The sequence below is a fragment of the Bombus vosnesenskii genome, unplaced genomic scaffold (assembly GCF_011952255.1).
Source record: "Bombus vosnesenskii isolate JDL3184/JDL3185 unplaced genomic scaffold, Bvos_JDL3184-5_v1.1 scf7180000013276, whole genome shotgun sequence".
Taxonomy (NCBI): Eukaryota; Metazoa; Arthropoda; class Insecta; order Hymenoptera; family Apidae; genus Bombus; species Bombus vosnesenskii.
This window is the reverse complement of record NW_022882934.1, coordinates 685915-701206: the sequence shown is the minus strand read 5'-3', so window position 1 is coordinate 701206 and position 15292 is coordinate 685915. Positions and strand designations below refer to the sequence as shown.

The window sequence follows — 15292 nt, the reverse complement described above, 5'->3', positions numbered from 1 at the left end:
ATTCAGGTATCTTTCGAAGAATTTCTTCCTAGATGGACGGTGAATAAAATTCCACGATGCCTTTTTTAATTTACGATCCTTCTTTTTGTTACGTTGTAAAATATTATCTCGTGTGAATGTTAATATACAGTGATTACAAGGAATATTATCGTGTGTCGTATGTTATTTAGTAACGGATCATAGCCCGATTATATGCACACGCGTACGTGAAAATCAAATAAATATAGCTTAAAGAAATACACGGGCCATATCGAGACTCCATCTACACCGCAAGTCTGCAGAAGGTAGATTTAAACGAAATGGTATTTCCAAGAAAAAAAGTCGAGGCGGTCAGCGTAGCAATTGATACGATTAAGCATACGAACGAGTCCGAACAACCGTACGTCGAACGTACATTGAAAAGATATTATTTATAAAAGATATAAAAGATTGACAGAAAAGATATTACTTCTCCTCGTGTTCTTAGAGGATTCGTGGGAACTGATAATGCCAAGCAACGGACGACGATTAATTCGTCGTTAAGTCAAATTATTAACCACTTAAGACTTTTTTAAGGAAAGTAACGTCGCGTATTTTCCTCTGATCTGCGAACGGTAGCGCGTTAAGAGCACCAAGAACGGGCTCATAATTACGCTTATGTCCAAACGTCTGGAATTTACGTTGAATTCCTTCAATAAGAGAATCGTATTTCTTGCATGCTTGGTTCCATATTATCGAGGCGTATTCCAGACGAGATCGAACCGGAATAACATACAGAAATTCAATGGTTGAGATAAATTGGAAATTAACTGAAAACCGCTTCACAATTGCCGAAGTTCTCACGACACATCTAACAACGTAATGACGATGTTATGCCAAGTCTTTAATTACATCGTCTTCGACCAAAGCATTACGATCAAGATTATACGGGAACATAATACAACTGTCAGATCGCGAGAACCTCATGATATAATATTTAGCATAGTTTAGAAACATTCTGGTAGCTCTACACCAATCGATAAACTCATCTAAGACTTTACAAGGTAGCTCTATTATAACAAGGAAACGTCTTATAGATCTTCAAGTCGTCCGCGTATGAAAGAAATTCACGGTAATCAAAGATATTCACAAAGATATCCTTATTTTCTTACGAAGCTTTTTATCAGGTTCTACGTTTCACGTTTATAGTAGGAAATTTTGATAGTCGGGAGTATGGAGACACCACTAAATGATACGAAATTTAACATACATGAAACTAATTAATCAGATCCGAGTGTTACAATAAATACAATAGCGTGTCAATACTTTTTGTAGATGCTGTATATAATTAAATACTTTTAGCATATATTTGACAAAGAATATAGAATATAGAAGGAACTGCAGCAAAAATGTCCAAATATAGCAGAAAGCGATAAAAAGAATCATTTATTAAGAGGACGTTGATCACTGCAAATTTGTCGTGCTAGAGAGTTTGAAAATAATGGAGGAATTTGACATTTCACGCGTCGCCAGACGTGATAACCGATAATTCCAACGGATGATAAATCTCGGACGAGACAGTCATGACATTTCGGTGGAAGTTTAATGCCAAAGGTGATGAAAGTTCAACAACGGAAACGAAATCGCGAAAACGCGTAGCCTCGCGACTCGCTGCGTCAAGGTGTGGCTTCTAGGATCGATACTAACGCCGGTTACTCTCGTCTCTCCTTCTCTTTGCCAAGATTAACGCTCTCTGCTGTTCTTTCAATTGTTCAAATCGACTGTTCACTCACGTCTCTGTTAACCATTTCCGGTGAACTGGTCGTGAATGGACGAAACCGGCATTGTTATTTAATACACGTGTTTTCGGTAGCGCATTGTGTGACATTAAGGTCTTATCTTGCCATCTAATTCCTGTGTTTGTAACTTAAACTAACATAATCCAAGCTTTACGGATCTTTTTTGTAGATTACGCGGATCTTCTTGTGGATTTGATGGATCGCGAGATATTGAATTTATTTTGAAATTTGTAACTTATTAAGAGAAAAGTCTTTGTATCGTTCGATCGATAAATTTGAACCGATTCGAAAAATTGCGATGTTATAGTAGAAATACAAAAAGCTGTTCGTCAAGATGTCATCGAAACGATAAATTCCAAACAGGAAAATATATTTAGATTCAAAAGCACTGAATTAACTTGCACCGTCTTACTGTTCATTCTTCCAATCCATTTACGTAATCATTGAATTCAAGAAGATTTAATGACCGGAACTACTTTAAGCAGATTGCCGCTTTAGAAACAGTCGAATCGAACTTTTCTGTTCCAACTATTCAACAATCTCGTTCAATCCATTTTGCTCGATATGATACGGATAAAATCACAGCTATAATATAACACAATAGCTAAAAACAATTAGAAAATAATACCAATAAACATACCAACAATTGCCTATATTTAAAAATGAAAATTACAGCATATCTCGAAAAAATCTACGAACAAATTTGTTTCGTCCGAGAAGCAAAGAATGCTAGAAATTTTCGAACGCGTATACAAATAAATTCGAAATATCTTTCCGTCACAATATATCCGAGTAAAATTCCGCCGTACCCATCCGCGTTAAACCTAAAAATCTGTTGAGAATTATGGATCTTAGTCACCGAAATAAATATGTAGGGACACTCACATTACACGTAGAAATGATATTAAAATACTTTCATATTCATTTAATATGTGATTTACAAGATATTCGTGGATACCCATTGCACGTGTCTCGGCACTCTTTTTGTCTCACCATCTTTTCACCACCATACGTACGGAACAGTTGCATTCTTCTGTTCTACGAGACACTACGCACGCACCTACTCCCACACACACTCATCTTCGTATATGTGTAACACTACTACACGGCTAATTCAATACAACACAAAAAATTACGTATATCTCAATACTATCATTCGGCTTCGGAGTTGCATCTACCATCTCTGGAGCCTCGATAGCATTTATCGCTGTGAACGACAAGCGATAGTTCGTGGTGGTAGAAAAATTACCTCGATTCGAATCCTGCACATTCTACCATCTGCCTTCTTTTTCGTCGATAAAAATTCCCATAATAACGGCCCGGCTCTAGCTTCTGATCTCCGGCACCCTCTTGATCCTTATTGGATCGGTCGAGGGTATCAAAAAGCGGGAAGATAGGCTTCTCATCTTTCTCGTTCGTGCTAGCTTTGATCGGTTTGAGGATCATTTGAAAAGGATGAAGGACGAAGGATATCTGGCGTCTGAACCGCTGTCTCGTCCCTTCTGGATATCTCTTCCATTTTCATTAAATTCCGCATCTGGTTCCTCCAACCCGTGTCGAATCGTGACACTCGTCGAGTTCTGGCAAGATCTCTTCTCGATGTACAGATACAAAGATCGAATTTATAGCCGATACAACTGTGGATTTTGTAGTTTCCATATCTGTGCGGATATCGAGGGAAGAAATTTTTTTATTGCTGTTTTCCGAGATTACGAGTTTGGCAAGAAAATTGTCCGAAAGGGTTTGGACGTGTAAAACGTGAAAAAGGATTTATTAAACTTGGTAATTTAGTACGCAAACTTTTTCAGCTTTTTTTGTTATTGACTATTCGGTAAGCAAACCTTGCAGAAGTTTTAATTGATCCTGAAACGCGAAGGTATATCGTGTAAAATAAAATACGTAATATAAAAGTACGATAAATTTGCTGTTGTATTTATTTAAAAGATATTTCGATCGACGCGTTCGATCGTCGATGTAAAAGAAAACAGCGCAAAAAGAAAGTAATATAAATGTGCGATGAATTTATTCGTTATCGTATTTATTTAAAAGATTAACTTAAAAGATTAAATCATTCAAGAATAAATAGAAAAACTTATCTGAACGAATTTACATGTACGTGCAATTTTAATAAAAATCTAAATTCGTATTTTAATCTACCGATTTTTCAGCTATATATTTGTTATATATAGAAGATCATCCTTCATCGAACACGTATAACGCATTCCGAAAATTTCTAAATTCCGTCGATACTCGTAGATTGTTTGCTTGTGTTATGAGCCACCATCATAAATAGTCGTGTTGCCACCCACACGGCGCCAATTTTTTGGCCGTCTACTTGGTATTTATAGGGAACTCGACGCGAAGCGCCGTCTGTGTACGATTGCATGATTCTACTTCGATCGCGTTTAGACGAGAGTCCGCTGTTTATTGAAATATTCTTTGATATTCCTAAAATCTTCCTTGGCCAAACTCTTCAATCAATCGTTAAAATAGTCCAGATATGCTTATTACTGTTACTAAAGGCGGATTGCAAGGTAATTTTATTATATTTTATGATATATACAGCGTACATGATGTTTACATTACTCAACATCTTTTGAAATAGATAGACTGTTTCTGAAATTTGGCTAGTTCAATTCGTACGTTTAATATAAATACGAGTTTTATATTATTGCAGAAACTTGCATAAATTCTTTTCAAAAAGAAATGAAAAAAGCTTTCAACGTTTTACCCAACATTCGAAAATAGAAGAATTTTTCAATTTCCAAAGAACTGTCATTATGTGCATGAAGAGCTATATTTCACCAAAAACTCTGCAAGAAAAGACTACTCTTTGTAAACAAAGTTCCACGTTCTATTCGATAATAAAATGCTTCAATTCATTTTAACAGAAGAAAATGTAAAAAGTAATCTCGTGTATTTCGTTGAAAAGTTTCGTTTCAAAGAAAACTCATTTTACCTGATAACAAAATTTCTCGATGTTTAAAGAAGAGAAGAGAATAAAGAAAATATTCCTCGAGGTTTCATCACGATATCCTGAAGCTGTTTTCTGTATAAGATAACGTTCTACGGTGGTATACGTAGGATTTTCGCGTGGACTCGCTTTCAGTTGACATTAATTAAGGCCGATTCGACGGGCACCATTGGTTTGTATCGCGAGAAACGTCTCTTCGTTGACCCTAATGAACGTCGTGATCGAGCAAACTGTCGCGGATGCAAATGATACTCGAACCGTGTGCACGCGTATCGATCTTCAGTTCAGTTTGCATGTCACGACCGAATATTCTCGCGCTTAAATAATTCCTCGTTACTCCATCCTGTCTAAAACGTTTCCACGTTTCCCATCCAAGGCCTTTATATTCCCTACGCTCGTCTAAAACTCTTAATTGCAACGTTTCATACGTTTCAGCTTGTCCGTTCATTTTCCAGGAACGCCGAATAGTATTTTCAAAGCGGAAAAATATGGCGAAATTAACGAACAAATATACGAAGGAACATCCTGGTTGATAGTATTTTCAAGGCAGAAAAATATGCTGAAATTAATGAAAAAATACACGAAGGAGCATTCCGGTCGACTAGAAAGCAATGGAAATAGAAAGAGGAGGAAAATGGAAAGAAACAAAAAGAAACGGTCGAATGAAAGGCTAATTGGACTTCTGAAATGTAATTAATATGTTGACTTTGTGAATTTAGGATCTGACACGGCATTTATTGCTACAGGAAAGAGGAAGATGCAAATTTTTACAGCGACCTATGTAAAACACAATTATCTTTGTAAAATTTTAGTACATCGTAATAGTATGAAACTTCTTTTTATCGAAAGTTTATCGATTTAAATATTGTGTTGTTGGAGTTTCTACATTTTTGCTATCGAGAAACAACGTGTCTAATTAGTATTAATATTTTCAATCGAGTTTTGTATTTTATTGCGTTGGTTTAGATTTTACAAAATTTTCCCACTTTCGTCTTATCCTTAATTTCTTGATCTAACGTTGCTAGAATAAGCTTTAGGAAATAGCAATAATATATAACAGTTCCATAGGACTCATTACAAAAGCTACGTTAATATCATGTGAGATTTCCACTACAAAATGACTAATAAATACTGATCATGCTTTTATAATACTATACTCGTACCTTAATGTACCTCTACGATACTAAAGGGTGAAATAAATCCGTGTTTCTTCAGTTGCGTTCGTAAATATATGAATTTGCATAGACATCCGCTGTCTAATTGCAACTAATAAAAATCCTGCAAGCGTTAAACGAACAAAATCTAACGAAAATTTGAGCGGTCGTTTCCATGGAACGCGTTGCAAGGGTGAAGGTGCAATTTATCCAGCGACCATGAAAATCGTTTGTACGTTATCGCGACAATTTTCCTTCCGCGTCTTCGATCATCTCGCGACTGCGATCGTCTCCGGTTTTAGGCGGTGAATTTCGACCCACGAGAAGAGATCGAGCGCCTTCTTCTACTTTTACCATCCTTTCTTTATCTTTGTCAGAATTTGATGCTTGTTTCGCGAACAGTTGAGTAAGAAGAAAATATCGCGGAATAGAGGAAAGCCGAGATTATCGTTTCTCTGTATTAAAGTCTCTTCTTTTGCGCCCCGAAACTATGTTTCTGGCTTTTAATGGCGAAATGAGGATGAAGTGGATAATGTTTTTCTATCTTTTCTTTTTCCGCCGAGCGTATGATTGTTGGAAAGCTTTACAGGGAAACGTTTCGGGAATATCGTTGGAAATATCGAAATAGCAACTGATGGTAGGTTATTTAAAATCATTAAAATCTAAATATTGTTACAATCACCTGTTGATTGTTCATTTATTTATTTTGGCTAGAATAAATAATGAACAAAGAATTTGTTGCCAGAAGAAATTGTGCCAGAAGATTTCATTTTTAAATCACTGGAATATCAAACATTATGGTCTCTAATACCGTAGTAAAAAGAAAATACATCGGTGTATATATATAGTTAAAACTAGCTTTCTACGATATTTAAATTTACTGCTACTTTTAACAAGAAAGCACGATATTAACTTGTTATAATCTTATTTCTGTTACAGTGAGATTACACGACAGCATACAGGAGGAAAACCACCATTACCTCGTCTTTGACCTGTAAGTAAACACCGTTTATACACCTACAACAACGATATAATGCTTCTAAAATTCAATTTTCTTTAATCAATTTCATTTTAAAGCTTCCTACTAGGAATTTTAATTCGTAAAGAAGGGCATTTTTTTGGAGAATATTTTTTATTCGCGTTGAAGAGAAATATTTTATATTCTGAGAATGATTTGCATCTTAGAACTTTCGAAAGTTTGATCAACGGTTTGGTTTGTATGAAAGCTCAACCTAACTTGCAACAACACTATCGATGATTAAATGTTTCATCAGAGAATCCGTAACATAATTAGAATTCAAAATTCATTCAGAACATTAAACTTACCCTAACGTCTACAGCATTCACCCTTGCTTCCTTTATTCTCGCGACTTTGTTCGGTAATTGTTAATTTGTTCCAGTCACCGACTAATTATTCGAACGATCTGCCCTCGTGAATTTAAATCAACCTCGATTTGCATATTAATGAGCTCGCATGGTCGCGAGGTATCGATGTTCCGCGGTGAAAACTACTACGGCAGGTTATTTAATTGCCAGCTTGATCGATATTCTTTGCGAGTCTTTGAAATTTTTATGCTTCTAGTGAATATCGATATTTTCCAAATTTCCCATTTTTTCATATTTCATCTCGAAATTTATTTCTGTGAATTTTGTACGATACCTGATTAATCATCAAATTGCTTCGCACCTCGGTTCTTCAATTTCCTAATATCTGATCCACCGATCCTCGATTGCCCTTCGAAATCGACCTTCTTAATTTCGCCACTTTCCAAAATTTCCTCCCCTATTCGATCAATATCTTTGAAAACGAAGATTCGAAGAGATATCGGATATGTCATTTTCAGAGTAACCGGCGGCGAACTGTTCGAGGATATCGTGGCGCGAGAATTCTACAGCGAAGCGGACGCGTCTCATTGTATCCAACAAATCCTGGAAAGCGTTCACCACTGCCATCACAATGGAGTTGTGCACAGGGACCTGAAAGTACGTAGAGAAACGAATGTTACGGACGAACTAGCGCCATGCTTGAGAGGGTCCAGTACATTGGCAATGCAAAGGTTTAGTCTGTTTAACCAAACATTTTCAGATAAAGATTTAGGGCTCGATAGTCGATGGGACATGAGCGGTTTGTTGGTTAAAAAAACAAGAAAAAAAAAGAATATAACGTAAACGGGAATAAGCGGTTAGGAAAAGGTAAAATAGGAATACGTAGAAAATGGAACAGCAATTTTAATCAGTTTCATAGACAATTTTTCTAAATATCATAATAAACTTTCGGAATGAGTGATACAGCAAATTTGAGTAAATTCCAGGTTTAGGTTTCTGAATTTTTACGTTCGGTTATTGTCTCAACGACCGACACGAATCAAGTCCGCAGAGCGTAATAGTATAGTTTTTCCTTTCCCTACTTAATTTCGCAACTTTCTTCGGAGCAATTCTTTGGAAGTTACTGGCACAAGAATATTTGAATAGATCCAAAACTTGACGCGTGTACCAATTTTACGTTTAATCGTCGTTTAAAACATCGTTCCACAGAAAGTGATATTTTGGACGTGCAACATTTTTCCACATCTGGAAAATTGCCGAATTTCGCGTTAGATCATCGTTTAAATCGTCGCGTTGCGCGTTAGATTTAGAACGCATTCGTCGTCATGGGCGAATTTCGTGCGGAAAATTTTTGAATCGTAAAGGAGGGGAAAAAAAGGAAATTAATTCGACTAGAGACGAGAAGAAGGACACGAAAAAAACAGGGTGGATAAGGGAAGAAAATACGTAAAAAGAAACGCGAGAACACGACCGTACGAAAAGTGGCGTTTCGTGGAAACCGAAAGAGTGGGAGAGAAATAAAAAAAGAAAGGAAAAGATGAGAGTGAAAAGCAGCGCAGTGTAGAAGGTAGAGCCGCAATGTGTGTCAAGCATGCACGTATATATCTCCTGTTGATGGATCAACCTACAGCATGGCCGCGTAAAAATGCAGGACAACGGCAACGGTTTGTGCGAAGAGTGAGCAGGAATGTCGACGAGTCTGCTTCCTGTTGCAGCCCGAAAATTTACTCCTCGCAAGTAAGGCGAAGGGCGCGGCTGTGAAATTAGCGGACTTCGGATTGGCGATCGAGGTGCAGGGTGAAGCACAGGCATGGTTCGGTAAGTTTATATTGTTTCTTTTTCCTTTCTGTATTTTTATATTATATTTTCTTCGGCAAACATTCGTTTTTCTCGAAACTCTGAAAACGACTCGAAAAGGAAGTTACAAATTTAATACACTATGAATTTCAATCATTTCAGTACTAAACATTTTTTACCATATTGGTAACATTCTATAGTATATACTGTATTTATTCACTGTCCTTATCGAATATAAATCCATTTTGTAAAATTATTTTATGTCTTCTTATATTTCTTATTTTATAAACTTTCGTTTGTCCGCCAAATGTAAGAAAATTATTCAAGAGAAAAGTGAAAGACGTATTGATAATCGTTGCCGAAAGCATTTTTATATGCCATAAAATTGTCAGAATTATCAATTAGAAATCGTTAATAGGAAAAATAAACGGCTATCTTTTTATTCATACCGCGAACACGACTAGTATCGTAGAAACATTATCTGTAATTATAGAGCAAAGAAAGAAAGTAAAGAAAAATGATGGAGAAGCTCGTTGATAGTTTGACGAATTAACATTTGCACTTGCGCGATGATAAATAGATGAGTTGGAAAAGTAAATTTTCGTCTTCCCTTCCAATGATCTCTCATCATATCTTTCGCTCGAAATTCTACGTTTCTTTTCTTCTATTCGTTTTTCTCCACCGTTTCTACGCTCTCGCGATTTAAATCCGGCCGTCGACATTTCCATTCATTTCCCCCTATTTTCCGGGGATTCTTCATCCTCCTTTCGGCTCTTTCTCGTGTCGACGCGCGTCGTACATCGTATAGAAGCAGCCCAGTGCATTTATGTACGGGCGTGTCACGTCAGAACTGGCTGGTTCGACCGGCTGTTCCCGTTTGTTTTTACTCGGGGAGAAACTCCGTTGAAGTTCGCCCGGTGCTATTGGAAAAGTTTCCGCGTTTTCGCAGGCAAAATAGATTTCTCCCTCTTCAGAGATTTTCCGTATTGTGTTTGCGGTCAAAGAACCACTCCGCTCCGGATCCAAACCGGAAACCTGGCTCTCGCCCTCTGAAATTCCTTCATATTGTTCCTCGAGATTGAATGTTGTTTTTTCTTCCTCTCTCGCTAACAATCCAGCCAGATTGAGGCCTGTCCGCTCTGCTTGAAATTGTTTTCCATGCGCGCACCCTTTTGCAAATTTTTGAAAGGGGTTGAAGTACACGAATATGTTCGTGCGTGTGTTTTTCAGGCGTGAAAAAATATATCCCAGTAGGTTGTTCTATTTTTGCGGTTGTGTTATTGTTAGACGTGTTATTGGAGATTCGAATATACCTATACTATAGGAGAAACGTAATTTAGATATATGAGGATGGTTATTTTTACTAATAATTGGACACGGGGATTGTTGTCAAAGGGTAGATAAATATTATTGTGGTGAAACGATTCTTTTAAAGATAATTTTTCTTCGATAATACAATTCTTTCTATTCATAATCTTTTGGTATGCTATCAAAGGATATAAAACATAAAATTGACAAACAACGTTTTTTTTCAGAGCTTCTTGGAATTATAGTCTGAGAATGTAAAAAATTACATTTCGTGTCTTAATCTTGTTTTTATGAGCATAATTCTTCTTGCGCATAAATTTAACTAACAAAGTTCGATTAAACAAGACAGTTCTTTGAACTGGCTTGTCCAAATATTCTTCTCTTCTTCGTTTTTCAATCAGATCCATTTCCCGTCTAAATATTTTCGCTTCTCTTCTTGATTCTTTAATTTCGCGCCGTACTTTCATCTCAAACACGTTCTCCAAATTAAATGGGATTATAACGACTCATCTTAACGCGTATTCCATTCGTCGGAGATCCGTTTCAAATATCAACAACAAAACATCGTACAACAACCTAAAGCTCTTGGACTTCTCGTCCATATATTCAACAGGTAGAGCGTTAAAATAACGTTCACATTGAAAGAAATGACAACGTAACAAGCACATTCGGCTTCATAAAAATAGTATCAACAGCGAACGATATCATTTTGATGGCTGGAGTCTATGGAACAGCGTTCACCACTTTCCATCATCGACTGTCTATCGAACGACCGGCTTCAAACACGCTGACGTTCGTTTCCGTCCTCGAAAAGCCGATACCACGAAATTCCTTCGACACTGTGACTTTGGTCGAGGCCGTGGTTTCCGTATCTTCGTCGTCAAACGCGCGAAATTCGAAACTTCAGTCGTCGAGAGTTCCAAGACGTCATAATGGTCGAGCAGTAGATACTCGAGCCAAACGTAGATAGTGGCGAGATTAGCTTCGATCTTCTCCACTCTGTGCAAGAAATTACCACCTATTTACCTCGATTCTGAATCAAGCTTTCTGACGATATCTGACATTTTAAAGAGCTTGTAAAGTAGAGCTTTTTATTTTTTTTTATGAAGTTTCACGAAAGTTACCTCAGAGAAAAGTCAATTCCATAGATACAAATTTCGGGAATTTTAAGCTTACGAAATTCGTCAATGTTATCTGGTTCGAAAAAGAACACCTTTTATGGTAAAATAATTTTCCAAAGATAAAGTGTTCGTAAGAGATCGTCACCGATTTGCCCTCTTGCGAGTGAATTCTTTTAAATTTTTGTATTCGCTTTTACATATATTTCCAGTACTGAAAATAAAGATTTCCTTCTTAGTTCTAGAAAATTTTTAGTAATTCTACGTACTAATTCTACGAAACTCACGGCATAAGTAAAGACTTTAAGAACTTCGAATTCATAAAATCTTCGATCTTGTTCCTTTCCAGATATTACAAAGAAACTTCTTTCAGTATAAAATAATAGTTCGAGAGAAAACATTAAAAGCTTCATCCAACATCTTCGTAAAACGAAATACGAATGTTTACGATTAATTCTTGTTAAAAATGTGAAAATTCGCCTCATAAGAATAACCTTTTAAACATAGAAAATTTGTGTGCAAAAATGTATGCATATGTTCATTCATTTCAGCTTGATTGCCTAGAAATTGGCTTTACATAAATTACATACATAAATCGTAACTAAAACATAAAAACATGAAACATGAATTTACAAATAACTGCGATGAAATAAAAATATCTCAACTCTTTGGTTATTGCTCTTCTATCTTGAAATATTTTATACAAATATTCTCTCTATTATATTACATTCGTCCATTCCGCTATTCGTTGCTTGTTGAGGATTTGTAAATTAATTGTTTAAATATAGAAATTGAATGAAAACGCAGAAACGTGTTAATTGCCGCATCCGATATTTTATTGCAAAATATAGATAATATTTCTCTCGAGAATGACTAGAAATAATTTTTGCCAAGGTTTCGCCGGGACGCCGGGTTACCTCAGCCCGGAAGTACTCAAGAAAGAACCATACGGCAAGCCAGTCGACATCTGGGCGTGCGGTGTCATTCTTTACATCCTCCTGGTCGGTTATCCACCATTCTGGGACGAGGATCAGCATCGATTGTACGCGCAGATCAAGGCCGGATCATACGACGTAAGAACAATCTATTTATGCTATTTTCATCTCGGTTTCCTGGCCAATTTTCCTGCAGTTCGATCGATCAATTTATTTATTCAAGCTAAGCCTTCATGAAAATCCTTCACCCTGTCGAGGGATTTGGACAAATTTTCGGCTAAAAATCGATCGATCGTGTACAAAAACGCTTGATTGCTTTCTACATTTTTTATTCGATCGTAAATTGTTTTCTGGATTAGAAGGATTGCGCTTCGCGCCCTAGATTGTATTCTTTTCGTTTAAATTTGATTGAATTAGTTCAATTCACTGCAATTATAAATTCAATCGACTGCCATTTATTTTTTGGATTAGTCGTTCAAGTTAAACTAGAAATAATACAAAAAAATAATTGTAGTTTATTTTAATGAAAAACTTTTCTGTTTATTCCTCGATCTCGCAGTGATCCTCATTTTTTAATATTTTGATCTCGGTTTCGTTCTTACTGAAAACGAAACTTTTAATACTCAAACAAACGTTCACGGTAAATTTGGAACAACACAGCACATATATCACTACGCTTCTTTATTTTATCTGAATTCGAGAAGTTTCCTAACGATAAGAAAATATAAAGTGACCCAAAGAACGCAAGAGTTTTAGGTCTAATGAAATGTCAAAGAGAGGGAAAATATGACCTAAATACCGTACAACAGGGATCGCCATAAAACTTGTCATCTTTATCGGTATTTAACGAATTATTCTGCTCATTTGTTTTCGGCAGTATCCAAGCCCAGAATGGGACACCGTCACGCCGGAAGCCAAGAACCTAATCAATCAGATGCTGACGGTGAACCCGAGCAAAAGGATCACCGCCAGCGAGGCACTGAAGCACCCGTGGATCTGCGTAAGTAAAATCAGCCTCGTGAAACGTGCATCCATCACTGCGGAGCATCTCGAACAGCCAACGTCAATTTTCTTCTTTTTCCTTTCGTGTTACAGCAACGTGAACGTGTCGCGTCCGTCGTCCACAGACAAGAGACTGTGGATTGCTTGAAGAAATTCAACGCAAGGCGCAAATTAAAAGTAAGTCTTCTATTATCCTTATTCTTCTTCAATTTTAATTAATACTCGCGCGCTCATCCATGGGATTTCCTCGGGATTTTTTACAAATTGGAAAAAAGGCGAGAAGGTAAAGGAATAAAAAAGATAAAGGAGGAAAACGAGGGAGAGAAACGAGTCAAACGCTCGTAGTCATTCCGATAATATTTAAACTCTTCTTTATTTCATTTCACTGTTACTGCAAATAAAGATAAATAGGAGTTTTCTGCTATTCTTATCGCTAGAATGCGGAATTTCATGCACATTTGCGATACGTAAAGTTGCTACGATGCAAAGAGCGCAGTGTAAAATATGCGAAGACACTTAAAAAATTTAAAGTAGAGTACCAGACATAATCGCCAGTGCGATAAAACATACCTCTGCTTACGTTCTATTTCTGTAAAGATAAAAGAATATTAACGTACATACGATTCCTTATTGAAACCATGCACCATACTAAATGTATTATTTGTTAGAAATAACATGCGTCTTAAATTTCAATTAGTCGCGAAATATTCGTAGGCTGTTAATCATCGTGTATCGTTTGGATAATTATGAGCAGTAGATTTATCGTATTAGATTAGACATAAACTTATATCGTACACGCATATGATTTATATGCTAAAATTTTCTATGAATGTAAGACATATCCCTACATGTCAGTCATACTGATATTATTTCCCTGGAAAATCTAAAATATCTGACAAAGAATAAAGGCATAGGAAAACTTTTAACAACGCTCGAATAATATATACGTCTATACAGTGGTATAAGTGTTAAATATAACGAATTAGGATACGAGTAATATTATAGCCTAAAGTCCATGGGAGAACCAATAATTAGAGGCTGACGTACGGGGTCGCGAGTTTCTCGATTAACAACGGAAATTCGCTGGCGACGTGTTGTACCGGAACTCCAGTTAACTAGTTACACGCAAGTTTCGATTCGAGACATCGAGTGTTAAGGTGCGCCAGCCCGTTAAATGATCTATAGTCGCACGGCTTCTGTCAGGATAAACCGGTGTTTAGCGTCCAACCATTGGCCCCCCTTTCTACCCATGAAACTCCATGGCGAACTGGTCAGAGGAAACTCGAAATTGAGTTCGCTTTGTCTTGCTGCTGCGTGGCTATTTTGTCGGGTCAATCGGCTCCTCTTTTTGGCCGTGAAACAATTGATCAATCTGTGTTACGTCCTTGTTTCAGGTGTGCATAATGTTATATTAGTGTATTAAGCGGAAAAGTTTTACGTTAAACTTTTTCACATTCGCTGTACAGATAATTTTCCAGCAATTTTGGTCAACTTTTCATCGATCTTTATTCGAGAATGTATTATAAGAATTTTACCACTTTCTATTTTGAATAGACTATTTCACCTCTGAAGAGAAATTCTATTTAGAAATTGTTCTTAATTGAATCAACTACAGGATTGCCGGTATTCAATCACGTCGTGTTACATTTACACAACTTTTTTAATCATCCCTTAAGCAGTAGGCCATCCCACACATAGAACGGGTTTTTTTCCCGATATATCAGGTGAATGTAACAATATCAGCCGAATGAAAGTTTGTTGCTTAAGTGCAATAATGAAATTCTAAATAACCACAAAAATTCGAAGAAAAGAAATTAATTAAAATCGTTCGAACGATCCCATAGTAGCGAAATAACAAAATTCCAGACCAACTTGGGAAATTACTTATAACTAAACTGCGGATTTTCCTACGAAATTGTTG

General features: G+C 36.6%; 1 protein-coding gene across 37 annotated transcripts in view; it reads left to right on the top strand.

Moving 5' to 3' along the window:
• The window catches only part of LOC117231927 (calcium/calmodulin-dependent protein kinase type II alpha chain), a 149254-nt gene that overhangs the window by 75409 nt on the left and 58553 nt on the right, over positions 1–15292 (top strand). For all 37 annotated transcript variants that reach the window (XM_033490901.1, XM_033490902.1, XM_033490900.1 and 34 more), the window contains exons 4-9: positions 6825–6879; positions 7730–7868; positions 8927–9029; positions 12329–12507; positions 13247–13369; positions 13465–13548. In XM_033490901.1, the coding sequence (XP_033346792.1) occupies positions 6825–6879; positions 7730–7868; positions 8927–9029; positions 12329–12507; positions 13247–13369; positions 13465–13548 (683 nt within the window). The remainder of the gene's footprint in view (positions 1–6824; positions 6880–7729; positions 7869–8926; positions 9030–12328; positions 12508–13246; positions 13370–13464; positions 13549–15292) is intronic.